The sequence below is a fragment of the Passer domesticus genome, chromosome 26, assembly GCF_036417665.1.
Source record: "Passer domesticus isolate bPasDom1 chromosome 26, bPasDom1.hap1, whole genome shotgun sequence".
NCBI classification, from domain to species: domain Eukaryota; kingdom Metazoa; phylum Chordata; class Aves; order Passeriformes; family Passeridae; genus Passer; species Passer domesticus.
This window is the reverse complement of record NC_087499.1, coordinates 5349280-5377081: the sequence shown is the minus strand read 5'-3', so window position 1 is coordinate 5377081 and position 27802 is coordinate 5349280. Positions and strand designations below refer to the sequence as shown.

Below are 27802 nucleotides of genomic sequence, written 5' to 3'. Positions count from 1 at the left end.
CCTGAGTTTTGAGGGTGGGGTTTTGGACCCCCCAGGTTTTGGGGTGGATTTTGGGGGTACTCTGGATTTTGGGGTGTACTTTTGGGGTGTGGATTTTGGGTTTCCCGGATTTTGGGGTGGAATTTTGGGGTCTCTCTGGATTTCAGGGTGGGGGTTTTGGATCCCCCCCAAGTTTTGGGGTGGGATTTTGGGGTTCCCCTGGGTTTTGGGGAGGGATTTTGGTTTTCCTCCTGAGTTTTGGGGTTCGGGTTTTGGGTCCCCCCCCGTTTTGGGGTGGGGTTTTGAGGTCTCCCCAAGTTTTGGGGTGGGATTGGGGATACCCCTGAGTTAGGGGTTAATTTTGGGCTCTCCCGGGTTTTGGGGTGTAATTTTGGGGTCTCTCTGGATTTTGGGCTGGGATTTTGGGGGGTCCCTCCAGGTTTTGGGGTGGGGCTTTGGGTTCCCACGAGTTTTGGGGGTGTGTTTTAGGGGTCCTGCTGTATTTTGGGTTGGGATTTTGGGGTCCCCCCAGGTTTTCGGGTGTATTTTGGTGTCCCACTGCATTTTGGGGTGGGATTTTGGGGTCTCCCACATTTTGGGGTGGGCTTTGGGTTCCCACGGGTTTTGGGGTGGGATTTTGGGGTCCTGCTGCATTTTGGGTTGGGATTTTGGGGTCCCCCTGGGATTTTGGGGTGGGTTTGGGGTTCCCCCCAGGTCAGGGTGTTGGGATTTGGGGCTCTCCAGGTTTTGGGGTGTAATTTTGGGGTGGGGTTTTGATCCCCCCCCATGTTTTGGGGTGTGTTTTGGGGTCCTGCTGCATTTTGGGTTGGGATTTTGGGGGTCCCCTCAGGTTCTGGGGTGGGATTTGGGGTCCCCCCCGGCTTTTGGGGTGGGATTTGGGTTCCCCTGGGTTAGGGATGTAATTTTGGGGGTCTCCCCGGGATTTTGGGGTGGGATTTGGGATTCCTCTGGGTTTTGGTGGGTGGGATTTGGGTCCCTTTAGTTTTTGATGTGGGGATTTTGGGGGGTACCCTGGGTTAGGGGTGTAATCCCACCCCCAAAACCCACTCCTGGTGGGTTTTGGGGTGGGGATTTGGGGTCCCTCTAGTTTTTGGGGTGTCATTTTGGGTCCCCCTGGGTTTTGGAGAGGGATTTTGGGTTCCCTCGGGTTTTGGGCTGGGATTTTTGGGGTCCCCCCTGGGTTTTGGGTTCCCCTGGGTTAGGGGTGTAATTTTGGGGTCTCCCTGGATTTTGGGGGGGAGGTTTGGGGTCCCCCCCCGGTCTTTGGGGTGGGCTTTGCCTCCCCGGTGGGGTTTCAGGTTGGATTTTGGGGGTCCCCCCTCAGGCTTTGGGGTTTCCCCCTGGGTTAGGGGTGTAATTTTGGGGTGTCCCTGGATTTTGGGCTGGGATTTTGGGGTCCCCCCGGGTTTTTTGGGATGGGATTTGGGGTCCCCCGGGTTTCGGGGTGGGTTTGGGGGTGTCCTGACCCCGTTCCCCCCCCCGTTCCCAGACTACCACGGCGGCCGCTCCCCGCAGGAGAGAGCGTTCCCGGGGGGAAGCAGTTCAGCATCAACATGGACGCGCCGCCCCGCGCCGCCCTTCCGGCCCTCGGTGAGCGCCGCGGCCACCGCGGCCACCGCGGCCTGTCACCATGGCAACCACGGCCTGTCCACCGTGGCGACCGCGGTCTGACCGTCACCATGGCAACCGCGGCCTGAGCGTCACCATCGTTACCGTGGCCCTGACTGTCACCGTGGCAAACCGCGGCCTGCTCATTGCCATGGCAACCGCAGCCTGAGCATCACCATCGTTACCGTGGTCCCACATCATTCCGTTGCCATGGTTACCATGGTGGTTCCCCCCATCTTCCATTGCCGTGTGCTACTGTGATCCCCACATTCCCGTTGCCATGTGTTACCGTTGTCACCCATCATCTGTTGCCATGGTTACCGTGGTCCCCACATGCCTGTTTGCCATTGTCATCTGTTGCCATGGTTAACCGTGTTTCCCCCCCCTCCTCATCATCCGTTGCCATGGTTACTGTGATCCCCACATCCCCGTTGCCTTGGTTACCGTTGCCATCAGTCATCCGTTGCCATGGTTACCGTGGTCCTGGTCCCTCCATTTCCATGGTTACCGTTGTCATCTGTTGCCATGGTTACCGTGTCCCCCCTGTTGCCACGGTGACCATTGTCACCCATCACCCGTTCCCATGGTTACCATCCTATCTCTTGGTTACTGTTGGTATCCGTTGCCATGGTTACCGTGGTCCGTCCCCCCCCACCTGTTGCCATGGCTGCAGTCAGCTCTGCCAACTGTTGCCATGGTTACCACGTTCCCACTGCACCCGTTGCCATGGTTACCCCATCACACACCCGTTACTGTGGTCCCCCATCACCCGTTGCCATGGTTACCGTGGTCTCTGGTCCCGTTTCCATGGTTACCGTGGTCCCCACCTGCCTGCTGCCATGGTTACCCCGTCTCCCACCCGTTGCCATGGTTGCCGTGGTCCCAACCTGCCGTTGCCATGGTTACTGGAGTACAGCCCCCCCCCCCCCGCACACCTGTCGCCCATGGTTGCCGTTGTCCCCCATCACCCGTTGCCATGGTTACCGTAGTCCATCACTTCCGTGTTGCTGTGGTCCTGCCGGTTGCCATGGTTACCCTGGCCCTGCGCCTCCCCGTTGCCATGGTTACCGCGGTTGTGCCTGTTGCCAGGGTTGCTGTGACCCGTTGCGTCCCCGTTGCCATGGCAACCCCTCCTCCTGCCACCACGGGAGCTGCGATGCTTTGCTGCCTGTCGCCATGGCAACCGTGGCCCTGCGGTACCCGTTGCCATGGTAACGGGGTAACCCAAGTCTGGGACAACCCGTTGCCATGGTAACGGGGCAACCTGTGTCCCGAATGGCCCGTTGCCATGGCAACAAAGGTAACCCAGGTCGGGAGCCAGGGTTACCCGGTTACCATGGTAACGGGTTACCGCAGTCCCAGGTGGCCTGGATGCGGAATGACCCGTTGCCATGGTAACCACGTAACCTGGATCTGGAATGACCCGTTGCCATGGTAACCACATAACCCAGGTCCCGAATGACCCGTTACCATGGGAACCAGGTGAACCAGGTCTGGAATAATTCGTTGCCGTGGTAACGGGGTAACCTGAGTTCTGAATACCCCGTTGCCATGGTAACCGGGTAACCCAGGTCCCGAGTGACCCGTTGCCATGGCAACTCCTGCCCGTTGCCATGGAAACTGTGACCCAATGACCCCCCCCCAGACCCCAGTGACCTCCTGGTGATCCCTGACCCCTCACTGACCCTTTGACCCCAATGACCCTGTGGTCACTTGATGACCTCTGGGTGACCCCAATGACCCCAGTGCCCCTTCAGTGACCTCTGACACTCCAGACCCAAATGTCCCCTGACCCCTGGGTGACCCCGACCCCTGCGTGACCCCGTGACCCCGGTGTGACCCCGGTGTGACCCCCGCGTGACCCCGCGTGACCCCGTGTGCCCCCTGTCCCCAGCAAGGCTTCCTGAGCCGCCGCCTCAAGAGCTCCATCAAGCGCACCAAGAGCCAGCCCAAGCTGGACCGCACCAGCAGCTTCCGGCAGATCCTGCCGCGCTTCCGCAGCGCCGACCACGACAGGTGAGACACACCTGAGACACACCTGGGCACACCTGGGTACACCTGGGATATACCTGGGTACAGCTGGGATACACCTGGGGCACTGGGGACACACCTGGGGCACACCTGAGATACACCTGGGCACACCTGGGTACACCTGGGCACACCTGGGTACAGCTGAGATACACCTGGGTACAGCTGGGATACACCTGAGATACACCTGGGCACACCTGGGTACAGCTGGGTACACCTGGGATACACCGGGGCACACCTGGGTACACCTGGGCACACCTGGGTACAGCTGGGTACACCTGGGCACACCTGGGTACAGCTGAGATACACCAGGGCACACCTGGGTACACCTGGGATACACCTGGGTACAGCTGGGACACACCTGGGGGCACCTGGGTACACCTGGGGCACTGGGGATACACCTGGGACACACCTGGGGCAGCTTCCGGCAGATCCTGCCGCGCTTCCGCAGCGCCAACCACGACAGGTGAGACACACCTGGCACACCTGGGGGCACCTGGGATACACCTGGGTACAGCTGGGGCACTGGGGACACACCTGGGACACACCTGGGATACACCTGAGATACACCTGGGCACACCTGGGTACAGCTGGGGGCACCTGGGTACAGCTGGGATACACCTGGGGCACTGGGGACACACCTGGGGCACACCTGAGATACACCTGGGCACACCTGGCTACAGCTGGGGCATTGGGGACACACCTGAGATACACCTGGGCACAACAGAGACACACCTGGGATACACCCGGACACACCTGGGTACACCTGGGCACACCTGGGGCACTGGGGACACACCTGAGATACACCTGGGTACAGCTGGGATACACCTGGGATACACCTGAGATACACCTGGTACAGCTGAGATACACCTGGGGCACTGGGGACACACCTGGGCACACCTCACACACCTGGGGCAGCTTCCGGCAGATCCTGCCGTGCTTCCACAGCGCCAACCATGACAGGTGAGACACCTGAGATACACCTGAGACACACTGGGTACAGTTGGGGCACTGGGGACACACCTGGGTACAGCTGGGATACACCTGGGGGCACCTGAGTACAGCTGGGGCATTGGGGACACACCTGGGACACACCTGAGATACACCTGGGATACACCTGGGGCACTGGGGACACACCTGGGCACAGCTGGGGTGCTGGGGACACACCTGGGACACACCTGGGCACACCTCACACACCTGGGGCCGCTTCCAGCAGATCCTGCCGCGCTTCCGCAGCGCCGACCACAACAGGTGATACACCTGGGGGCACCCGAGACACACCTGGGTACAGCTGGGCACACCTGAGATACACCTGGGTACAGCTGGGGCATTGGGGATACACCTGGGTACATCCAGGTACACCTGAGATACACCTGGACACAGCTGGGACACACCTGAGATACACCTGGGCACACCTGGGACACACCTGAGATACACCTGGGCACACCTGGGACACACCTCAGGGGGTTTGGGGCAGATTCTGGAGCACCAACCATGACAGGTGACACACCTGGGGGCACCTGAGATACACCTGGGACACACCTGAGATACACCTGGGTACACCTGGGTCACCTGAGACACACCTGAGATACACCTGAGTACACCTGGGACACACCTGGGTACAGCGAGGCCACTGGGGACACACCTGAGACACACCTGGGCACACCTGAGATACACCTGGGCACAGCTGGGGGCACCTGTGGGCATTGGGGACACACCTGGGACACACCTGGGGACACCACAGGGACTCTTGGGGGCACCAGGGGTCACCTGGGCACACTTGGGATCACCTAGACACACCTGGACACACCTGGGCACACCTGGGGTCACACCTGGGGACACACCTGGGGTCACACCTGAGGGAGTTTGGGGGCACCTGGGGACACCTGGAAACACACCTGGGACACACCTAGGAGACCTGGACACACCTGGGGACACCAGGGCACACCTGGGGACACCACGGGGGCATTTGGGGACATGTGGGGGCACTGGACCAGCAGCTCCCACAGCGCCGAGCGTGACAGGTACCGGCACCACCTGGGGCACACCTGGGGGCACCCCGGGGGGCTTGGGGGGTCCCCCCTGAGGGGGCCCTGAGTTCCACCAGGAACTCCCCAAAATCCCCCCAAAACTCCCCAAAAAATCCTCCCAAAATCCCCTCAAATCCTCCCCAAAAAATCCTCCCAAAATCCCCCCAAAACTCCCCCAAAAATCCTCCCAAAATCCCCCCAAAACTCCCCAAAAAATCCTCCCAAAATCCCCTCAAATCCCCGCAAAAAATCCTCCCAAAATCCCCTCAAATCCTCCCCAAAATCCCTTCAAATCCCCTCAAATCCTCCCCAAAAAATCCTCCCAAAATCCCCTCAAATCCTCCCCAAAATCCCTTCAAATCTCCTCAAATGCCCCAAAATTCCCTCAAATCCCCCAAAATCCCCCCAACCCCCCCTCAAATCTTCCCAAATCCCCTCAAATCTCCGCAAATGCCCCAAAATTCCCTCAAATCTTCCCCAAATTCTCTCCAATCCCCCCCAAATCCCTTTCCAACCCTCCAGAATCCCCCAAATCTCCCCAAATGCCCCCAGAACCCCCCCAGATCCCCCCGAATTCCCAAAATTCCCAAACCCCCCCTGCAGGGCCCGGCTGATGCAGAGCTTTAAGGAGTCACACTCGCCCAAACTGCCCAAATCCCCCTAAAATGACCCCAAATCCTCCTAAAATGACCCCAAATCCTCCTAAAATCCCCCTAAAATGCCCCCAGACCCCCCCAGACCTCCCAGATCCCCCCAAATTCCCAAAATTCCCAACCCCCGCCCCACGCAGGGCCCGGCTGACGCAGAGCTTTAAGGAGTCGCATTCGTACAAACTGCCCAAATCCCCCCAAAATACCCCCAAAAATCCACAAATGCCCCCAGACCCCCCCAGATCCCCCCGCCAGATCCCCCCGAATTCCCGAAATTCCCAAACCCCCCATGCAGGGCCCGGCCGATGCAGAGCTTTAAGGAGTCGCACTCGTACAAACCTCCCCTAAATCCCCCCAAATCCCCCTAAAATGCCCCTAAATCTGTCCCAAATGCCCCCAGATCCCCCCGGATGCCCCCAGACCCCCCAGATCCCCCCAAATTCCCAAAATTCCCAACCCCTGCCTCATGCAGGGCCCGGCTGATGCAGAGCTTTAAGCAGTAGCACTCACAAAAACTCCCCAAATCCCTCCTAAAATGCCCTAAAATCCACCCTAAAAACCCAAATTCCCCCCAAATCCCCCAAATTCCCCCAGCCCCCCCGGGGCCCCCCCAATTCCCCCGAATTCCCGAAATTCCCAAACCCCCCATGCAGGGCCCGGCTGATGCAGAGCTTTAAGGAGTCGCACTCGCACAAACCTCCCCAAATCCCCCTAAAATGACCCCAAATCTGTCCCAAATGCCCCCCAGAACCCCCCAGATCCCCCACCAGATCTCCCCGAATTCCCGAAATTCCCAAACCCCCCATGCAGGGCCCGGCTGATGCAGAGCTTTAAGGAGTCGCACTCGCACAAACCTCCCCAAATCCCCCTAAAATGCCCCTAAATCTGTCCCAAATGCCCCCAGAACCCCCCAGATCCCCCCGGATGCCCCCAGCCCCCCCGGGCCCCCCGATCCCCCCGAATTCCCGCAATTCCCGCCCCGCGCAGGGCCCGGCTGATGCAGAGCTTTAAGGAGTCGCACTCGCACGAGTCGCTGCTGAGCCCCTCGAGCGCGGCCGAGGCGCTGGAGCTCAACCTGGACGAGGACTCCATCATCAAGGCCGTGCACAGCAGCATCCTGGGCCAGGAGTTCTGCTTCGAGGTGGGCGTTCCGGAACCTTCCGCGGCGGCGGGGCCCTGCCGGGGGCGTGGCTCACCTGTGGCGGGGGGCGGGGCCCGCAGGTGACCACGGCGTCGGGCACCAAGTGCTTCGCCTGCCGGTCGGCGGCCGAGAGGGACAAATGGATCGAGAACCTGCAGCGCGCCGTGAAACCCAACAAGGTGGGGAATGGGCGGGGCCACAGCGAGGGGAGGGGCTAGAGGGGATGGGGCGGGGCTAGTGGGGATGGGGGCGGGGCTAGTGGGAATGGCGGTGGGCAACTAGTGGGGATGGGGGTGGTCAGTGGTGTTTGATGGTCAACTGGTGTTTGGTGGTCAACTGGTTATGGGGAGGGTCAACGGGTCATGGAACTGGGCAACTGGTCATGGGGATGGGCAACTGGTCATGGGGGTGGGCAACTGATCATGGGGATGGGCAACTGGTCATGGAAGTGGACAACTGGTGGGGATGGGAGTGGTCAGTGGTGTTTGATGGTCAACTGGTGTTTGGTGGTCAACTGGTTATTGGGAGGGTCAATGGGTCATGGAACTGGGCAACTGGTCACAGGGCTGGGCAACTGGTCATGGAAGTGGACAACTGGTGGGGATGGGGGTGGTCAGTGGTGTTTGATGGTCAACTGGTGTTTGGTGGTCAGCTGTTATGGGGAGGGTCAACTGGTCACAGGGGTGGGCAACTGGTCATGGAGGTGGGCAACTGGTCATGGGGGTGGGGCAACTGGTCACAGGGGTGGGCAACTGGTGTTTGGTGGTCAACTGGTTATGGGGAGGGTCAGCTGGTCACAGGGGTGGGCCACTGGTCACAGGGGTGGGCAACTGGTCATGGAGGTGGGCAACTGGTCATGGAGGTGGGCAACTGGTCACGGGGGTGGGCAACTGGCAGGGATCGGGGCCATTAACTGGTGTTTGATGGTCAGCTGGTGATGGGGAGGGTCAACTGGTCAGGGGAGTTGTCAGATGGTGGGGATGGGGGTGGTCAGTGGTGTTTGACGGTCAACTGGTTATGGGGAGGGTCAACAGGTCATGGGGATGGGCAACTGGTTATGGAAGTGGGCAACTGGTCATGAGAGAGGACAACTGGTGAGCATGGGGGCCGTTAACTGGTGTTTGATGATCAGCTGGTTATGGGGAGAGTCAATGGGTCATGGGGTTGGTCAATGGGTCATGGGGATGGGCAACTGGGGGATGGGGGTCACTAACTGGTGTACAATGGTCAACTGGTTATGGGGAGAGCCAATGGGTCATGGGGGTGGGCAACTGGTCATGGGGATGGGTTTGTTAACTGGTGTTCAATGGTCAACTGGTGTTTGACGGTCAACTGGTTACGGGGAGAGTCAACTGGTAACAGGAGAGGGCAACTGGTGGGGATGGACAACTGGTCACGGGGATGGACAACTGGTCATGGGGATGGGCAACTGGTCATGGGGTTGGGCAACTGGTCATGGGGATGGGCAACTGGTCATGGGAGAGGGCAACTGGCAGGGATGGGGGCCATTACCTGGTGTTTGATGGTCAGCTGGATATGGGGAGAGACAGTGGGTCATGGGGGTGGGCAACTGGTCATGGGGATGGGCAACTGGTGGGGATGGGTTTGTTAAAAGGTGTTTGATGGTCAACTGGTGATGGGGAGAGACAGTGGGTCACGGGGGTGGGCAACTGGTCATGGGGCTGGTCATGGGGATGGGCAGCTGGGGATAGGGGTCATTAACTGGTGTTCAATGGTCAACTGGTGTTTGATGTTCAGCTGGTTATGGGGAGAGACAATGGGTCATGGGGGTGGGCGACTGGTCATGGGGATGGTGAAGTGGTGGGAATAGAAATGGTCAGCTGGTGTTGTTGATTAACTGGTCATGGGAGTGGTCAGCTGGTGGGGATGGTCATGGTGATAAGGATGGTCATGGTGTCAATGGTCAGCTGGTGATGGAAGTGGACAGCTGATATTGATCATCAGCTGGTGATGGAGCTGGTCAACTCCTATTGATGGTCAACTGGTGCTTGATGGTCAACTGGTGGTGGGGTGGTTGTGGTGTTTATGGCCAAGTGTGTCGATGGTCACCCGGTGTTGATGGTTAACTGGTGGGGATGAAGATGGTCACCCGGTGTTGATGTCAGCTGGGATAAGGATGGTCAAGCAGTGGTGATGAGCCCGGTCAACTGGTGTTGATGGTCACCTGTGCTTGATGGTCAACTGGTGGGGATGAGAATGGTCAGGGGGTGTTGGTGGTCATCTGATGGGAATGGGGGTGGTCCGTTGGTGTTGATGTCAGCCAGAGTAGGGACGGTCAAGCAATGGTGATGAGCCTGGTCAGGGGGTGTTGATGGTCGTCTGGGTGGTCAGTTGGAGGGGATGCTGATGGTCAGCTGGTGTTGAGGGTGTTCATTATGTTGATGGTCAGCTGGTGTTGATGGTCAGCTGGTGGGGGTGAGGACGGTTGAGCAATGGTGATGAGTGTGGTCAGTTGGTGTTGATGGTCAGCTGGTGTAGATGGTAATGTGGTGTTAATGATCAGCTGGTGGTTATGGGGATGGTCAACTGATGTTGATGGTCAGTGGGTGCTGATGGTCAGTGGGGGCTGATGGTCAGCTGGTGTTGGTAGCCAGCTGGTGTTGGTAGCCAGCTGGTGTTAACAATCAGCTAGTGGCAATAGGGATGGTCAGCTGGCCTTGGTGGTCAGTGGGTGTTGATGGTCAGTGAGCGTTGATGGTCACCTGGCGTTGGTGGCCAGCTGGAGTTAATGATCACCTGGTGGCAATGGGGATGGTCACCTGGCATTGATGGTCACCTGGCGTTCATGGTCAGCTGGTGTCAGTGGGGGTGGTCACCTGGAGTTGATGGTCACCTGGTGTTGATGGTCACCTGGTGTTAACGATCACCTGGTGGCAAGGGGGATGGTCACCTGGCGTTGATGGTCAGCTGGTGTTGATGGTCACCTGGCATTGATGGTCACCTGGTGTTAACACTCATCTGGTGGCAATGGGGATGGTCACCTGGCATTGATGGTCACCTGGTGTCAGTGGGGATGGTCACCTGGTGTTGGTGGCCAACTGGTGTTGATGGTCAGCTGGCTTTGATGGTCACCTGGCGTTAATGATCACCTGGTGGCAAGGGGGATGGTCACCTGGCATTGAAGGCCTCCTGATGCTGATGGTCAGCTGGTATTGATGGTCAGCTGGCGTTGATGGTCAGCTGGCATTGATGGTCACCTGGTGTTAACGCTCACCTGGTGTCAGAGGGGATGGTCACCTGGCACTGATCCCACCCGGGCTAAGGACGGCCCTCTGTGGCTCTGAGCTGCTCCACGGGGTTGCCACTCCCCGGTGCCCTGACCACGGGGTGCCCGCGGGCTCTGACCCCGCAGGACAACAGCCGCCGCGTGGACAACGTGCTGAAGCTGTGGGTGATCGAGGCGCGCGACCTGCCGCCCAAGAAGCGCTACTACTGCGAGCTGTGCCTGGACGACATGCTGTACGCACGCACCACCAGCAAGGCCCGCACCGACAACGTCTTCTGGGGCGAGCACTTCGAGTTCAACAACCTGCCCGCCGTGCGCACCATCCGCCTGCACCTCTACAAGGACACCGACAAGAAGAGGAAGAAGGACAAGAGCAACTACGTGGGCATGGTGAGCATCCCCATCGCCAGCGTCACCGGGCGGCACTTCGCCGAGCAGTGGTACCCCCTGAGCCAGCCCAGCGGCAGCAAGAGCAAGGCCGGGTGCCCGGCGCTGCGGGTCAAGAGCCGCTTCCAGACCATGAGCATCCTGCCCATGGAGCTCTACAAGGAGTTCGCCGAGTACGTCACCAACAACTACCGCATGCTCTGCGCCGTGCTGGAGCCCGTGCTCAGCGTCAAGAGCAAGGAGGAGGTGGCCTGCGCGCTGGTGCACATCCTGCAGAGCACCGGCAAGGCCAAGGTGGGGCTGCGGGGGGTTGGAATCATGGGATCTGGGGATTGGGATGGATTGGGATGGATGGATGGATGGATGGATGGATGGATGGATGGATGGATGGATGGAAGGAAGGAGCTGGAGGTGGCCTGCGCGCTGGTGCACATCCTGCAGAGCACCGGCAAGACCAAGGTGGGGATTTGGGGTTGGAATGGTGGGATCTGGGAGGTTGGGATGGATGATGGATGGATGGATGGATGGATGGATGGATGAAGGATGGATGGATGGATGGATGGATGGATGGATGGATGGATGATGGATGGATGGATGATGGATGGATGGATGATGGATGGACAGGGATGGATGGATGGATGGATGGATGGATGGATGGATGATGGATGGATGGATGGATGGATGATGGATGGATGGATGATGGATGGATGGATGGATGGATGGATGATGGATGATGGATGGATGATGGATGGATGGATGATGGATGATGGATGATGTATGGATGATGGATGGATGATTGATGGATGGATGATGGATGGATGGATGGATGGATGGATGATGGATGGATGATGGATGGATGGATGATGGATGGATGATGGATGATGGATGGATGGATGGATGGATGGATGGATGGATGGATGATGGATGGATGGATGGATGGATGGATGATGGATAAGGGACAGAAGGATGTCTGGCCCTGGGCCACACTGACGGTTGCTGGCAGGACTTCCTGTCGGACATGGCCATGACGGAGGTGGATCGTTTCATGGACCGGGAGCATCTGATCTTCCGGGAGAACACCTTGGCCACCAAAGCCATCGAGGAGTATCTGAAGCTCATCGGCCAGAAATACCTCAAGGATGCCATTGGTGAGTGCCAATGGCACTGAGAGGTGTCAGAGGGGGCGTGGTCTCGTTGGCGGGGGTGTGGTGGGATGGGTGGTCCCACTCATGGCCATGAAGTTGGGTTTTTCCTTCTCATGGCCATGAAATCACTGGGTGTTCCCCACTCATGGCATTAACATGGTTGGGTGGCCCCTTCTTGTCATCATGAGATGCTTGAGTGGTCCCCACTTATGGCTATGCGGTCATTGGATGGTGCCCATTCACACCATTACCACCATCATGAGGTCATTGGGTGGTCCTCACTTATGGCTATGCAGTCATTGGATGGTGCCCATTCACACCATCACCACCATCGTGAGATCATTGGGTGGTCCTCACTCATGGCCAGTTTCCATCACAACCATCATGAGATCATTGGATTGTCCCTTCCCATGGCCATGACATTGTTTGGGGTCCCACACATGACCAGATTCCATCATCACCATAATGAGATGGTTGGGTTGTCCCTTCTCACATTCACAAGATATGTGGGTGGTCTCTACTCATGGCCATGACATGGTTGGGTGGCCCCTTGTTGTGGTCATGAGATGTTTGGGAGGTCCCTGCTCACAGCCTGGTTCCATCATCACCATCATGAGGTCATTGGGTGGTCCCACAGGTGGTCATGAGATGCTTGGGTGGCCACCTGTTGTCGTCATGAGATGGTTGCGTGGCCCCTTTTTGTGGTCATGAGATGTTTGGGTGGTCCTTGCTCACAGCCTGGTTCCATCACCACCATCATGAGATTGTTGGGTTGTTCCTTCTCATGGCCATGAGATCATTGGGTGGTCTCTTTTCACCGCCTTGTCCCCAGTCAGATTGTTCTGGGATGGTTGGGTGGTCCCTACTCATAATCAAGTTCCATCACCTTCATCAATGAGATGGTTGGGTGGTCTCTCCTTGTGGCCATGTGACATTCGTGTGGTCCCTGCTTATGGCCCTGACATGGCTGGGTGGCCCCTTCTTGTGGTCATGACGAGGTTGGGTGGTCCCCACTGATAACCAGGTTCCATCATCACCATCGCGAGATTGTTGGGTCCTTCCTTCTCATGGCCGTGAGATCATTGGGTGGTTCCAGGTTCCATTACCACCATCATCATGAGATCTTGGGTGGTCCCCACCCATGGCCACATTTTATCATCACCATCATGAAATCATTGGGTGGTCTCTTCTCACATCCATGATGCGGTTGGGTGGTCTCCACTTATGGCCATCAGGTCATTGGCTGGTCCCCACTCATGCTCAAGTTCCATCACCACCATCATGAGATCAATGGTTGGTCCCTTCGCACATCCATGACACCATTGGATGGTCCCCACTCACAGTCATGTTCCATCACCACCATCATGAGATCTTTGGGTGGTCCCTTCTCACATCCATGACATGGTTGGGTGGTCCCCACTCATGGCCATGTTCCATCACCACCATCATGAGATCATTGGGTGGTCCTCACTCATGGCCATTAGGTCATTGGATGCTCCCCACTCATGGCCATGTTCCATCACCACCATCATGATCCATCATGAGATCATTGGGTGGTCCTCACTCATGGCCATTAGGTCATTGGATGCTCCCCACTCATGGCCATGTTCCATCACCACCATCATGATCCATCATGAGATCATTGGGTGGTCCTCACTCATGGCCATTAGGTCATTGGATGCTCCCCACTCATGGCCATGTTCCATCATCACCATCATGAGATCTCTGGGTGATCCCCACTCATGGCCATTAGGTCATTGGGTGGTCCCCAGTACATGCTCATGTTCCATCACCACCATCATGAGATCACTGGATGAGTCCTCACTCATGGCTAGGTTCCATCACCACCATCATGAGATCTTTGGGTGGTCCCATTTCATGGCCATTAGGTCATTGGGTGGTCCCCACTCATGGTCATGTTCCATCACCACCTTCATGAGATCATTGGGTGGTCCCCACTCATGGCCACTAGGTCACTGGATGGTCTCCACTCATGGCCAGGTTCCATCACCACCACCATGAGATCTTTGGGTGGTCCTCACTCATGGCCATTACGTCATTGGGTGATCCCTACTCATGGCCATGTTCCACCACCACCATCATGACATCTTTGGGTGGTCCCTTCTCACATCCATGACACAGTTGGGAGGTCCCTGTCATGGCCGTTACGTCATTGGATGCTCCCCACTCATGGCCATGTTCCATCATCACCATCATGATCCATCACGAGATCTCTGAGCAATCCCCACTCACAGCCATTAGGTCATTGGATGGTCTCCATTCATGGTCATGTTCCATCACCACCACCATGAGATCATTGGATGGGTCCTCACTCATGGCCATGACATGGTTGGGTGGTCCCCACTCACGCTCATGTTCCATAACCACCACCATGAGATCTTTGGGTGGTCCTCACTCATGGCCATTAGGTCATTGGATGCTCCCCACTCACGGTCATGTTCCACCACCATCATCATGAGATCTTTGGGTGGTCCCATTTCATGGCCATTAGGTCATTGGGTGATCCATACTCATGGCCATGTTCCACCATCACCACCATGAGATCTTTGTGTGGTCCCTTCTCACATCCGTGACATGGTTGGGTGGTCCCCACTCACGGCCATTAGGTCATTGGGTGATCCTTACTCGTGGCCATATTCCATCACCACCATCATGAGATCTTTGGGTGGTTCCATTTCATGGCCATTAGGTCATTGGGTGGTCCCCACTCATGACCATGTTCCATCTCCACCATCATGAGATTATTGGATGGGTCCTCACTCATGGCCATGACATGGTTGGGTGGTCCCCACTCACGCCCATGTTCCATCACCACCATCATGAGATCTTTGGGTGTTCCTCACTCATGGCCATTAGGTCATTGGGTGGTCCCACTCATGGCCATGTTCCATCACCATCACTATGAGATCTTTGGGTGGTTCCCTTCTCACATCCATGACATGGTTGGGTGGTCCCTGTCATGGCCGTTAGGTCATGGGATGATCCCCTCTCATGGTCATGTTCCATCGCCACCATAATGACATCTTTGGGTGGTCCCACTCATGGCCATGTTCCATCACCACCATCATGAGATCATTGGATGGGTCCTCACTCATGGCCATGTTCCATCACCACCATCATGAGATCATTGTCTGGTCCCTTGTCACCTCCATGACACGGTCGGGTCCCTTCTCCCCCCACCCCTCGGTGTCCCCGTGGGTGTCCCCGTGTCCCCCTGCCCGCGCCGTGCCGCAGGCGAGTTCATCCGTGCGCTCTACGAGTCGGAGGAGAACTGCGAGGTGGACCCCATGAAGTGCTCGGCCTCCACCCTGGCCGACCACCAGGCCAACCTGCGCATGTGCTGCGAGCTGGCGCTCTGCAAGGTGGTCAACTCCCACTGGTGAGTGCGGGGACGCGGCGGGGACATCCCGGGGAGGTCCGGGTGACGCCGTGTGACACCGTGTGACACCGCGTGCCACCGTGTCCTGCGGCAGCGTGTTCCCGCGGGAGCTGAAGGAGGTGTTCGCCTCGTGGCGGCTGCGCTGCGCCGAGCGCGGGCGCGAGGACATCGCCGACCGCCTGATCAGCGCCTCGCTCTTCCTGCGCTTCCTGTGCCCCGCCGTGATGTCCCCCAGCCTCTTTGGCCTCATGCAGGAGTACCCCGACGAGCAGACGGCGCGGACGCTGACCCTCATCGCCAAGGTCATCCAGAACTTGGCCAACTTCACCAAGTGAGGGCGGCGAGGGAATGGGGAAGGGGCGGGAGTGGGGACAGGAAGGGGTGGAATGGTGGAGATGGATGATGGATGAGGGATTGATGAAGGATGGATGGATGATGAATGATGACAGTAGATGATGATGGATGATAGATGATGATGGTTGATGGATCATGATGGGTGATGATGGATGGCGGGTGATGATGGATGGATGATGGATGATGACAATTGATGATGATGATGACAAGGGATGACCAATAACCATGGACAACTCATGATGATGGACGATGACGGATGATGGTTGACGATGGATGATAATGGTAGATGATGATGGATGATGATGATGAAAGATGACAATTGATGAAGGATGATGATGGATGGATGATGATGATGGATGAAGGATGATGAGGGATGGATGATGGATGATGATGATGGATGAAGGATGATGAGGGATGGATGATGGATGATAATGCATGATGATAATGGATGAAGGATGATGATGGATGATGATGATGATGGATGTAGGATGATGATGGATGAAGGATGATGATGGATGGATGATGGATGATGATGATGATGATGGATGATAATGGATGATGATGGATGAAGGATGGTGATGGATGAAGGATGATGATGGTGGATGAAGGATGATGATGGATGGATGGATGGATGATGATGATGATGATGGATGATAATGGATGATGATGGATGAAGGATGGTGATGGATGAAGGATGATGATGCGTGATGATGGATGATGATGGTGATGGATGAAGGATGATGATGCATGATGATGGATGATGATGGTGGATGAAGGATGATGATGGATGGATGATAATGGATAAAGGATGATGATGATGGGTGGATGATGGCGGATAAAGGGTGATGATGGATGAAGGGTGATGATGATGGATGATGGTGAATGAAGGATGATGATGGATGATGATGATGGATGGATGATGATGATGGATGATGATGATAATGATGATGGCAGTGACTGACAATGGATGACAACATGATGATGATGGATGATGGACAACCCCCACTTCCCACCCTTCCTCCCCCTCACCTGCCACCTCCCACCCCACCCCTCACATTGGGGATTCCCTCCACCTGCTGGCCCCATCCTCACCTGCTGGGAGATGTTCCTGCACACCTGATGGCAGGAGATGTTCCTGCCCATCTGGCTCCCCCACCCTCACCTGCTGGGAATGTCCCTGTCCCTGCCCACCTGCCAGCCCCACCCTCACCTTTTGGGGATGTTCCCACCCACCTGCTGGCCCAACCCTCAGCTGTCAGGAGGTGTTCCCGACCACCTGGTGGTCCTGCCCTCACCTGCTGGAGGTGTCCCCATCCACCTGGTGGCCCTGCCCTCACCTGCTGGGAGATGTTCCTGCACACCTGCCAGCCCCACCCTCACCTATCAGGAGGTGTTCCCGCCCACCTGGTGGCCCCGCCCTCACCTGTCAGGAGGTGTTCCCACCCACCTGGTGGCCCTGCCCTCACCTGCTGAGGGATGTTCCTGCCCACCTGATGGCAGGAGGTGTTCCTGCCCACCTGCCAGCCCCACCCTCACCTGCTGGGGGTGTCCCTGCCCACCTGCCGGCCCCGTCCTCACCTGTGGCCCTGTGCCAGGTTCGGGAGCAAGGAGGAGTACATGGCGTTCATGAACGAGTTCCTGGAGCTGGAGTGGGCCAGCATGCAGCAGTTCCTGTACGAGATCTCCAACCTGGACACGCTGACCAACAGCACCAGCTTCGAGGGCTACATCGACCTGGGCCGCGAGCTGTCCACGCTGCACGCACTGCTCTGGGAGGTCATGAGCCAGCTCAGCAAGGTACCGCACCTGTGACCCCCTCACCTGTGTGGTGACAATCTCACCTGTGCACCCACGGCCTCACCTGTGCAACCACGGCCTCACCTGTGCACCCATGGCTGCACCTGTGCAGTGAGAACCTCACCTGTGCACCCACGGCCTCACCTGTGCACCCATGGCCTCACCTCTGCACCCACAGCCTCACCTGTGCACCCATGGCCTCACCTGTGCAGTGAGAACCTCACCTGTGCACCCACGGCCTCACCTGTGCACCCATGGCCTCACCTCTGCACCTGCGGCCTCACCTGTGCACCCATGGCCTCACCTGTGCAGTGAGAACCTCACCTGTGCACCCACGGCCTCACCTGTGCACCCATGGCCTCACCTCTGCACCCGCGGCCTCACCTGTGCACCCATGGCCTCACCTCTGCACCCACAGCCTCACCTGTGCAGTGAGAACCTCACCTGTGCACCCATGGCCTCACCTGTGCACCCATGGCCTCACCTGTGCACCCATGGCATCACCTGTGCACCCACGGCCTCACCTGTGCACCCATGGCCTCACCTGTGCGGGCACAGCCTCACCTGGGGGACACCTGGGGGGTGGCCATGGGGATGTCCACGCTGCACGCGCTGCTCTGGGAGGTCATGAGCCAGCTCAGCAAGGTACCGCACCTGGGCGCACCTGGGGAGCCCCCCACGGCCTCACCTGTGCAGTGAGAACCTCACCTGTGCACCCACAGCCTCACCTGCGCAGTGAGAACCTCACCTGTGTGGGCTCAACCTCACCTGTGCGGGCACAGCCTCACCTGTGCGGTGTGAACCTCACCTGTGCACCCACGGCCTCACCTGTGCAACCATGGCCTCACCTGTGCACCCACGGCCTCACCTGTGCGGGCACAGCCTCACCTGTGCGGTGTGAACCTCACCTGTGCACCCACGGCCTCACCTGTGCAGTGTGAACCTCACCTGTGCAGGCACAGCCTCACCTGGGGTGGTCATGGGCGGGGTGACGCCCCCCAGCCATCGCAGGTGTCCCATCATGGGAGGCTCCTGGGGTGCCCCCAGGTGAGGTCCCAGGGGTCCCACCTGCCCAGGTGTGCCCAGGTGTGCCCAGGTGAGCTGAGTGCCCCCCGCAGGAGGCGCTGCTGAAGCTGGGCCCTGTCACAGTCATTGGGGTCCCCCGTGTGCAGTCAGTGAGAGGTCCCAGGTGTGCTCAGGTGCACTCAGGTGCTCCCAGGTGCTCCCAGGCACACTCAGGTGCTCCCAGATGCTCCCAGGTGCACTCAGGTGTGCTCAGGTGTTCCCAGGCTCACCCAGGTGCACTCACCTGTCCTGCAGGAGGCGCTGCTGAAGCTGGGCCCCATTGCAGTCATTGGGAGATCAATGGGGTTGCTCTAGATGAGGTTCCAGGTGCACTCAGGTGTCCCCAGGTGCACTCAGGTGTGCTCAGGTGTTCCCAGGCTCACTCAGGTGCACTCACCTGTCTGCAGGAGGCGCTGCTGAAGCTGGGCCCCATTGCAGTCATTGGGAGATCAATGGGGTTGCTCTAGATGAGGTTCCAGGTGCACTCAGGTGTCCCCAGGTGCACTCAGGTGTGCTCAGGTGTTCCCAGGCTCACTCAGGTGCACTCACCTGTCTGCAGGAGGCGCTGCTGAAGCTGGGCCCATGTCACAGTCATTGGGATATCAATGGGGTTGCTCTAGATGAAGTTCCAGGTGTTCCCAGGTGCACTCAGGTGCACTCAGGTGTGTCCAGGCTCACTCAGGTGCACTCAGGTGCACTCACCTGTCCGCAGGAGGCGCTGCTGAAGCTGGGCCCCATTGCAGTCATTGGGAAATCAATGGGGTTGCTCTAGATGAGGTTCCAGGAGCACTCAGGTGTCCCCAGGTGCTCTCAGGTGCACTCAGGTGTCCCCAGGTGCTCTCAGGTGCACTCAGTTGCACTCAGGTGCACTCAGGTGTGCTCACCTGTCCCGCAGGAGGCGCTGCTGAAGCTGGGCCCCATAGCAGTCACTGGGAAATCAATGGGGTTGATCTAGATGAGGTTCCAGGTGCGCTCAGGTGCACTCAGGTGTGCTCAGGTGTTTCCAGGCTCACTCAGGCTCTCACCTGTCCGCAGGAGGCGCTGTTGAAGCTGGACCCCATTGCAGTCATTGGGAGATCAATGGGGTTGCTCTAGATGAGGTTCCAGGAGCACTCAGGTGTCCCCAGGTGCCCTCAGGTGCCCTCAGGTGCACTCAGGCTCTCACCTGTCCGCAGGAGGTGCTGCTGAAGCTGGGCCCTGTCACAGTCATTGGGAGATCAATGGGGTTGCTCTAGATGAGGTTCCAGGAGCACTCAGGTGCTCCCAGGTGCCCTCAGGTGCACTCAGGTGTGCTCACCTGTCCGCAGGAGGCGCTGCTGAAGCTGGGCCCTGTCACAGTCATTGGGAGATCAATGGGGTTGCTCTAGATGAGGTTCCAGGAGCACTCAGGTGCTCCCAGGTGCCCTCAGGTGCACTCAGGTGTGCTCACCTGTCCGCAGGAGGCGCTGCTGAAGCTGGGCTCCCTTGTAGGCATTGGGGGTGCACTCAGGTGTCCCCAGGTGCACTCAGTTGCACTCAGGTACTCCCAGGTGCACTCAGGTGCGCTCAGGTGTTCCCAGGTGCTCTCAGATTTGCTCAGGTGTGCTCCCAGGCACACTCAGGTGCTCCCAGGAGCACTCAGGTGCACTCAGGTGCACTCAGGTGTCCCCAGGTGCACTCAGGCTCTCACCTGTCCGCAGGAGGCGCTGCTGAAGCTGGGCCCCGTTGCAGTCATTGGGAAATCAATGGGGTTGCTCTAGATGAGGTTCCAGGTGCGCTCAGGTGCACTCAGGTGCACTCAGGTGCACTCAGGTGTGCCCAGGCTCACTCAGGTGCACTCAGGTGCTCCCAGGTGCACTCAGGTGTGCTCAGGTGTTCCCAGGCTCACTCAGGTGTGCTCACCTGTCTGCAGGAGGCGCTGCTGAAGCTGGGCCCCGTTGTAGGCATTGGGAAATCAATGGGGTTGCTCTAGATGAGGTTCCAGGTGCACTCAGGTGTGCTCAGGTGTTCCCAGGCTCACTCAGGTGCACTCACCTGTCCGCAGGAGGCGCTGCTGAAGCTGGGCCCCGTTGCAGTCATTGGGAGATCAATGGGGTTGCTCTAGATGAGGTTCCAGGTGCACTCAGGTGTCCCCAGGTGCCCTCAGGTGCACTCAGGTGTGCTCACCTGTCCGCAGGAGGCGCTGCTGAAGCTGGGCCCTGTCACAGTCATTGGGAGATCAATGGGGTTGATCTAGATGAGGTTCCAGGTGCACTCAGGTGCCCTCAGGTGCACTCAGGTGTGCTCACCTGTCCGCAGGAGGCGCTGCTGAAGCTGGGCCCGCTGCCGCGGCTGCTGACGGACATCAGCGTGGCGCTGCGCAACCCTCACCTGCAGCGCCAGCCCAGCCAGGGCGAGCGGCTGCCGCCCAAGGGGCTGGTGCTGCGCGGGCCCTCGGCCGACCTGCAGCCCTACCTCGTGCGCGACCTCAACAGGTGAGCGCACCTGCCCCCGTGCCTGCTTCCGGGGCCAGGGTGTCCCCCTGTCTCACCTGGTGTCACCTGGGGTGACCTCACCCACCTGTCGGCTCCTCCCAGTGTCCCCCTGTGTGGCCAAGGTCTCACCTGGCCTCACCTGGGGTGGCCCCACCCACCCGTCACCCCCCATTATGTCTTCTTGTGTGGCCAAAGTGTCCCTCTGTCTCACCTGGCCTCACCTGGGGTCACCCCACCCACCTGTCACCTGCCCCTCATGTCCCCTTCTGTGGCCAAGATGTCCCCCTATCTCACCTGGCATGGCCCCACCCACCTGTCAGCCCCACCTTGTGTCCCCTTCTGTGGCCAATGTGTCCCCCCGTCTCACCTGGCCTCACCTGGGGTCACCCCACCCACCTGTCGGCTCCTCCCAGTGTCCCCTTGTGTGGCCAAAGTCTCACCTGGCCTCACCTGGCGTGGCCTCATCCACCTGTCAGCCCCACCTCATGTCCCCTTCTGTGGCCAAGGTGTCCCCCATCTCACCTGGCCTCACCTGGTGTGGCCCCACCCACCTGTCACCTCCTGTCATGTCTCTTTGTGTGGCCAAGGTCTCACCTGGCCTCACCTGGTGTGGCCCCACTCACCTGTCACCCCCCATTATGTCTTCTTGTGTGGCCAAAGTGTCCCCCTGTCTCACCTGGTGTCACCTGGGGTAGCCCCACCCACCTGTCACCTGCCCCTTGTGTCCCCTTGTGTATCCAAGATGTCCCCCTATCTCACCTGGCATGGCCCCACCCACCTGTCAGCCCCACCTTGTGTCCCCTTCTGTGGCCAGTGTGTCCCCCTGTCTCACCTGGCCTCACCTGGGGTAGCCCCACCCACCTGTCACCCCACATTATGTCTCCTTGGTTGGCCAAGGTGTCCCCCCCGTCTCACCTGGCCTCACCTGGGGTCACCCCACCCACCTGTCGGCTCCTCCCAGTGTCCCCCTGTGTGGCCAAAGTCTCACCTGGCCTCACCTGGTGTGGCCCCACCCACCTGTCAGCCCCTCCTGGTGTCCTCTTTTGTGGCCAAAGTCTCACCTGGCCTCACCTGGTGTGGCCTCACCCACCTGTCAGCCCCTCCTGGTGTCCTCTTTTGTGGCCAAAGTCTCACCTGGCCTCACCTGGTGTGGCCTCACCCACCTGTCAGCCCTTCCCGGTGTCCTCTTTTGTGGCCAAAGTCTCACCTGGCCTCACCTGGTGTGGCCTCACCCACCTGTCAGTCTCACCTTGTGTCGCCTTCTGTGGCCAAAGTGTCCCCCTGTCTCACCTGGCCTCACCTGGTGGCCCTCGGTCTCACCTGGGGTGGCCCTGCCCACCTGTGGCCCCACCAATGTCCCCGTGGTGACCCCCAAATACCCGCGGGACCCTCACGTCCCACCTGTGACCCCCAATGTCACCTGTCATTGCCTGAGGTCTCACCTGAGGGTCTCACCTGTCCTGCCCTGAGTCCCCTGGTGTCCCCACCTGTCCCAAGTGACCCTGGGTCTCACCTGAGGGTCTCACCTGTCCCCTCCATGTTCCCTTGGTGTCCCTGGGTCTCACCTGGGGGTCTCACCTGTCCCCTCCTGTGTCCCCCTGGATGTCACCACCTGTCCCAGGTGCCTCCAGATTTCACCTGGGGGTGTCACCTGTCCTGCCCCGGTGTCCCTCATCTGTCCCAGGTGTCCCTGGTGTCCCCACCTATCCCAGGTGTCCCTGGGGGTCTCACCTGTCCCCCCCTGTGTCCCCATGGATGTCATTATCTGTCCCAGGTGTCTCCAGATTTCACCTGGGGGTGTCACCTGTCTTGCCCTGGTGTCCCCACCTGTCCCAGGTGTCTCTGGGGGTCTCACTTGTCCCCCCCCTGTGTCCTCTGGTGTTCACACCTGTTCCAGGTGTCCCTGGGGGTCTCACTTGTCCCCCCCTGTGTCCTCTGGTGTCCTCACCTGTCCCAGGTGTGCCTGAGGGTCTCACTTGTCCTGCCCTGTGTCCCTCTGGTGTTCACACCTGTCCCAGGTGTCCCTGGGGGTGTCACCTGTCCTGCCCTGTGTCCCCTGGTGTCCCCACCTATCCCAGGTGTCCCTGGGTCTCACCTGGGGGTCTTACCTGGGGATCTCACCTGGGAGTGTCACCTGTCCCCCCTGGTGTCCCCTGGTGTCCCCTCCTGTCCCAGGTGTCCCCGGGTCTCACCTGGGTCTCACCTGGGGGTGTCACCTGGGGGTCTCACCTGGCTCTCACCTGTCCCTGTCCCCACAGCTCCGTGGATCTCCAGTCCTACATGGTCCGGGGGCTCAACAGGTGAGGGGCGGGAACTGGGACTGGGGATTGGGATTTTGGGGGATTTTGGGGATTGGAAATTGGGATTGGGATTTCGGGTTTGGGGTTTGGGATTTTGCGATTTTGGAAATTGGGGATTTGGTATTTCGGATTTGGGACCTGGGGATTGGAGGTTTGGGATTTGGGGTTTGGGATTTGGGATTTTGGGTTTGGGAATTGGGGTTTAGAATTTGGGATTTGGGATTTGGGGTTTGGGATTTGGGGGTTTGGGGGTTTTGGGGGATTTGGGGTTTGGGATTTGGGATTTTGGGTTCGGGATTTGGGGTTTGGGATTTGGGAATTTTGAGTTGGGATCAGGATGGCAATTGGGATTGGGATTGGGATTGGGGTGGGGATGAAAGTGGGATTGGAATCAGGATGGAGACAGGGTTGGGGATGAGACAGGCGAGAATGGGGACAGGAAAGTTTGGGATGGGGACATTCAGGATGAGGATGGGAATGTTTGGGATGGAATGTTTGGGATGGGGACAGGAACGTTTGGGATGGGAGCATTCGGGATGGGAACGGGAACGTTCGGGCCGGGGTGGGACAGGCGGAGATGGGGCGGGGCAGGGACAGCAGCGGGACAAAGATTCCAGAGACGGATCGGGGCCGTGTCCAACCGCCCTCACCCCGTGTGTGCTCCCCGTCCCACATCCCCCGTTCCTCCATCCCCGGCCCCAATCCCATGTCCCCTCCATCCCTCGCCATCTCCCCATCCTGTATCCCATATCCCTTATCCCATCCCATATCCCATATCCCATATCCCATATCCCATATCCCATCCCATATCCTATCCCATATCCTATCCCATATCCCATATCCCATATCCCATATCCCATATCCCATATCCCATATCCCATATCCCATATCCCCCATCCCATATCCCATATCCCATATCCCATATCCCCCACCACATATCCCATATCCTATCCCATTCCCCATCCCATATCCCCATCCCGTGTCCCTCCCACCCCATTTCCCCCATCCCCATTCCACATTCCCCACCTGACATCCCTGTACCCCCATGCCCGTACCCCCCACTCCCATACCCCACACCCCCCTCCCACCCCACCTCCTCCAATATCCCCATATCCCAATACCCCCCATCCCATACCCCACACCCCCGTACCCCCATCCCACCCCACATCCCCGTACCCCACACCCCCAACCCACCCCACATCCCCCTACCCCCCATCCCACCCCATATCCCAATACCCCCATCCCCGTATCCTACATCCCACCCCACATCCCTGTAACCCCACATCCCCATACCCCCATCCCACCCCACATCTCCATACCCCATATCCCACCCCACAAACCCATACCCCACACCCCTCATTCCACCCCACATCCCACCCCACACTCCCGTACCCCACACCCCCGTATCCCCCCTCCCCATACCCCCATCCCACCCCACATCCCTCCCCATATCCCCATACTCCCCATCTCGCTCCACACCCCCGTACTGCACACCCTATATCCCCATTCTGCCCCACATCCCACCCCACATCCCTCCCCATATCCCCGTACCCCATACCCGCCATCCTACCCCATATCCCCCCCATATTCCCGTACCCCCATCCCTCCCCACACCCTGGTACCCCACATCCCCATACCCCCCCCATCCCACCCCATATCCCAATACCCCCATCCCCATATCCTACATCCCTGTAACCCCACATACCCATACCCCCCCATCCCACCCCTCATCCCCATACCCCACATCCCCATACCCCTTATCCCACCCCTTATCCCACCCCATATCCCTGTACCCCCATCCCACCCCATATCCCCATTACCCTCCATCCCGCCCCTCATCCCCGTACCCCACACCCCCATATCCCCCTTCCCCGTACCCCCATCCCGCCCCACATCCCTTCCCATATCCCCGTACCCCATACCCACCATCCTACGCCATATCCCCCCCATATTCCCATACCCCCATCCCACCCCACATGCCCCCAATATCCCCATATCCCCGTACCCCCATCCCACCCCATATCCAAATACTCCCATCCCCGTATCCTACATCCCGCCCCTCATCCCCATACCCCACATCCCCATACCCCTTATCCCACCCCATATCCCCGTACCCCCCATCCCACCCCATATCCCCATTACCCCCATCCCGCCCCTCATCCCCGTACCCCACACCCCCGTACCCCCATCCCGCCCCACATCCTTCCCCATATCCCCATACTCCCCATCCCACCCCGCACCCCCGTACCCCCGTCCCCGTGCCCCCCATCCCACCCCACGTCCCCGTACCCCCATCCCGCCCCTCATCCCCGTACCCCACACCCCCGTAACCCCATCCCACCCCATATCCCCCCCATATCCCCATACTCCCCATCTCACTCCACACCCCCGTACCCCACACCCCCGTACCCCCGTCCCCGTGCCCCCCATCCCGCCCCACGTCCCCGTACCCACATCCCGCCCCACATCCCACCCCGTCCCCGCGTCCGTCCGTCCGTCCGTGCGTCCGTGGGTCCCGCAGCTCCATGGACGTGCCGCGCCTGCCGTCGCCGCCGCAGGAGAAGGGTCCCCCCGAGGTGCTGGTGCTGAGCCGCCCGCCGCTCGCCCGCTCCTCGCCCGCCTACTGCACCAGCAGCTCGGACCTGACCGAGCCCGAGGGCGGCCGCGGCGGCGCGCTGGGGGTCGGCAAGAGCGTCTCCATGCTGGACCTGCAGGACGGACGCGTGGACAGCATCCCCAGCCTGCCGGCCGAGCTGCTGGCCGGGGGCGCGGCGCCGGGCGGCGCGGGCCAGGGCGGGCTGCGGCCCGGGCGGCTGTCGCAGGGCAGCGCCTCCAGCCTGGCCCCGCCGCGCCTGGGCGTGCCCGAGCCCGGCGGCCCGCAGCTGCGGGTGCCGCTCTCCTTCCAGAACCCGCTCTTCCACCTGGCCGCCGACGGGCCCCTGCGCGGCCCCGACGGCGGCGGAGGGGGCGGCGGGAGGGGCGAGGGGGGCGGCGGCGAGGGGGGGCACTTCGGGGGCGTCGCCCCGCCGCCGCTGCACGGCTACAGCAAGAGCGAGGAGCTGGCGACCCCTCCCCAAAAACACATCACGCACAGCCACAGCTACAGCGACGAGTTCGGGCGGCCGGGCGGCGACTTCGGGCGCAGGCAGCTGTCGCTCCAGGACACGCTGGCCCCCCCCCAGATCACCATCGGGGCCCCCCCGCCGCCCACCCCGCGGGGGTCGCGGGCGGGGAAGGGGGGCGGGGGTCCCTCGGCGCTGGGGGTGCCCCAGAAGCCGCGCCCGGCCAGCGGGAACCTGCTGGCCTCGCCCGAGCCCGCCTACGGCCCGGCCCGCTCCCGCCAGCCCTCGCTGGCCAAGGAGGCCTCGGTGGCCAGCATGAAACCGCCCATCACCAAGCAGGTGAGGGGACAGCGGGGACAGAGGGGACAGCGCGGGGACAGTACCGGGGACAGCGCGGGGACAGCGGGGACAGCACGGGGACAGTACCGGGGACAGCTGGGACCGAGGGGAGAGGGGGGACAGAGAGGGACAGAGGGGACGTGAGGGGATATGGGAGGTAGGGGATATGTGGGGACACTGGGGACATTGGGGACATGGGGGGTGTGGGGGGATGTGCGGGGTGTTGGGAGGTGTGGGGGCATGGGGACACTGGGGGACATTGGGGACATTGGGAATTGTAGGGGACATTGGGGACATTGGAGGCACTGAGGGATGCGTGGCATATGGGGACACTGGGACAGGGGGACATTGGGTGTGGGGACATGGGGACATGGGGACACACAGGGTGGTGAAGGGGGAACCAAACTCATGTTTGTGTCCCCCTGTGTCCCCCCCCATCCTCCTGTCCCCACATCCCCATGTCCCCATGTTCCCCCATCCTTGTGTCCCCTATGTCCCCAATGTCCCCCCGATGTCCCCCTTTATCCTCGTGGTCACCGTGTCCCCCATCTCTTCCATATCCTCGTATTCCCCGTGTGCCCTCACTATCCCTGTGTCCCCATGCTGTCCCTTAACTGTCCCTGTGTCCCTGTGTCCCCACTGTCCCCATGACCCCACACTGTCCCCGTGTCCCCATGCTGTCCCCTCACTGTCCTGGTGTCCCCACTGTCCCCATGCTGTCCCCTCACTGTCCCCATGCTGTCCCCTCAATCTCTCCATGTCCCTTTGTCCCCTCACTGTCCCCATGTCCCCTCAC

At 59.6% G+C, this 27802-nt stretch overlaps 1 protein-coding gene across 18 annotated transcripts in view; it reads left to right on the top strand.

The window, feature by feature from the left end:
• The first annotated feature begins 1442 nt into the window (after nt 1-1442).
• The window catches only part of SYNGAP1 (synaptic Ras GTPase activating protein 1), a 42413-nt gene continuing 16053 nt past the window's right edge, over nt 1443-27802 (top strand). For 10 of the 18 annotated variants that reach the window (XR_010350705.1, XM_064399451.1, XM_064399445.1 and 7 more), the window contains exons 1-13: nt 1515-1590; nt 3507-3624; nt 5550-5660; nt 7304-7457; nt 7538-7636; nt 10831-11385; nt 12095-12239; nt 15492-15636; nt 15731-15967; nt 17586-17787; nt 21130-21305; nt 23564-23605; nt 26127-27006. Coding sequence is in view for 16 of the 18 variants with exons in the window: in XM_064399451.1 (XP_064255521.1) it covers nt 1554-1590; nt 3507-3624; nt 5550-5660; nt 7304-7457; nt 7538-7636; nt 10831-11385; nt 12095-12239; nt 15492-15636; nt 15731-15967; nt 17586-17787; nt 21130-21305; nt 23564-23605; nt 26127-27006 (2901 nt within the window). In the remaining 2 variants the exon portion in view is untranslated. Of the gene's footprint in view, nt 1591-3502; nt 3625-5549; nt 5661-7303; nt 7458-7537; nt 7637-10830; nt 11386-12094; nt 12240-15491; nt 15637-15730; nt 15968-17585; nt 17788-21129; nt 21306-23563; nt 23606-26126; nt 27007-27802 lie in introns of those variants that run through there. The other 8 variants (XR_010350706.1, XM_064399457.1, XM_064399458.1 and 5 more) reach the window with 3 other exon arrangements.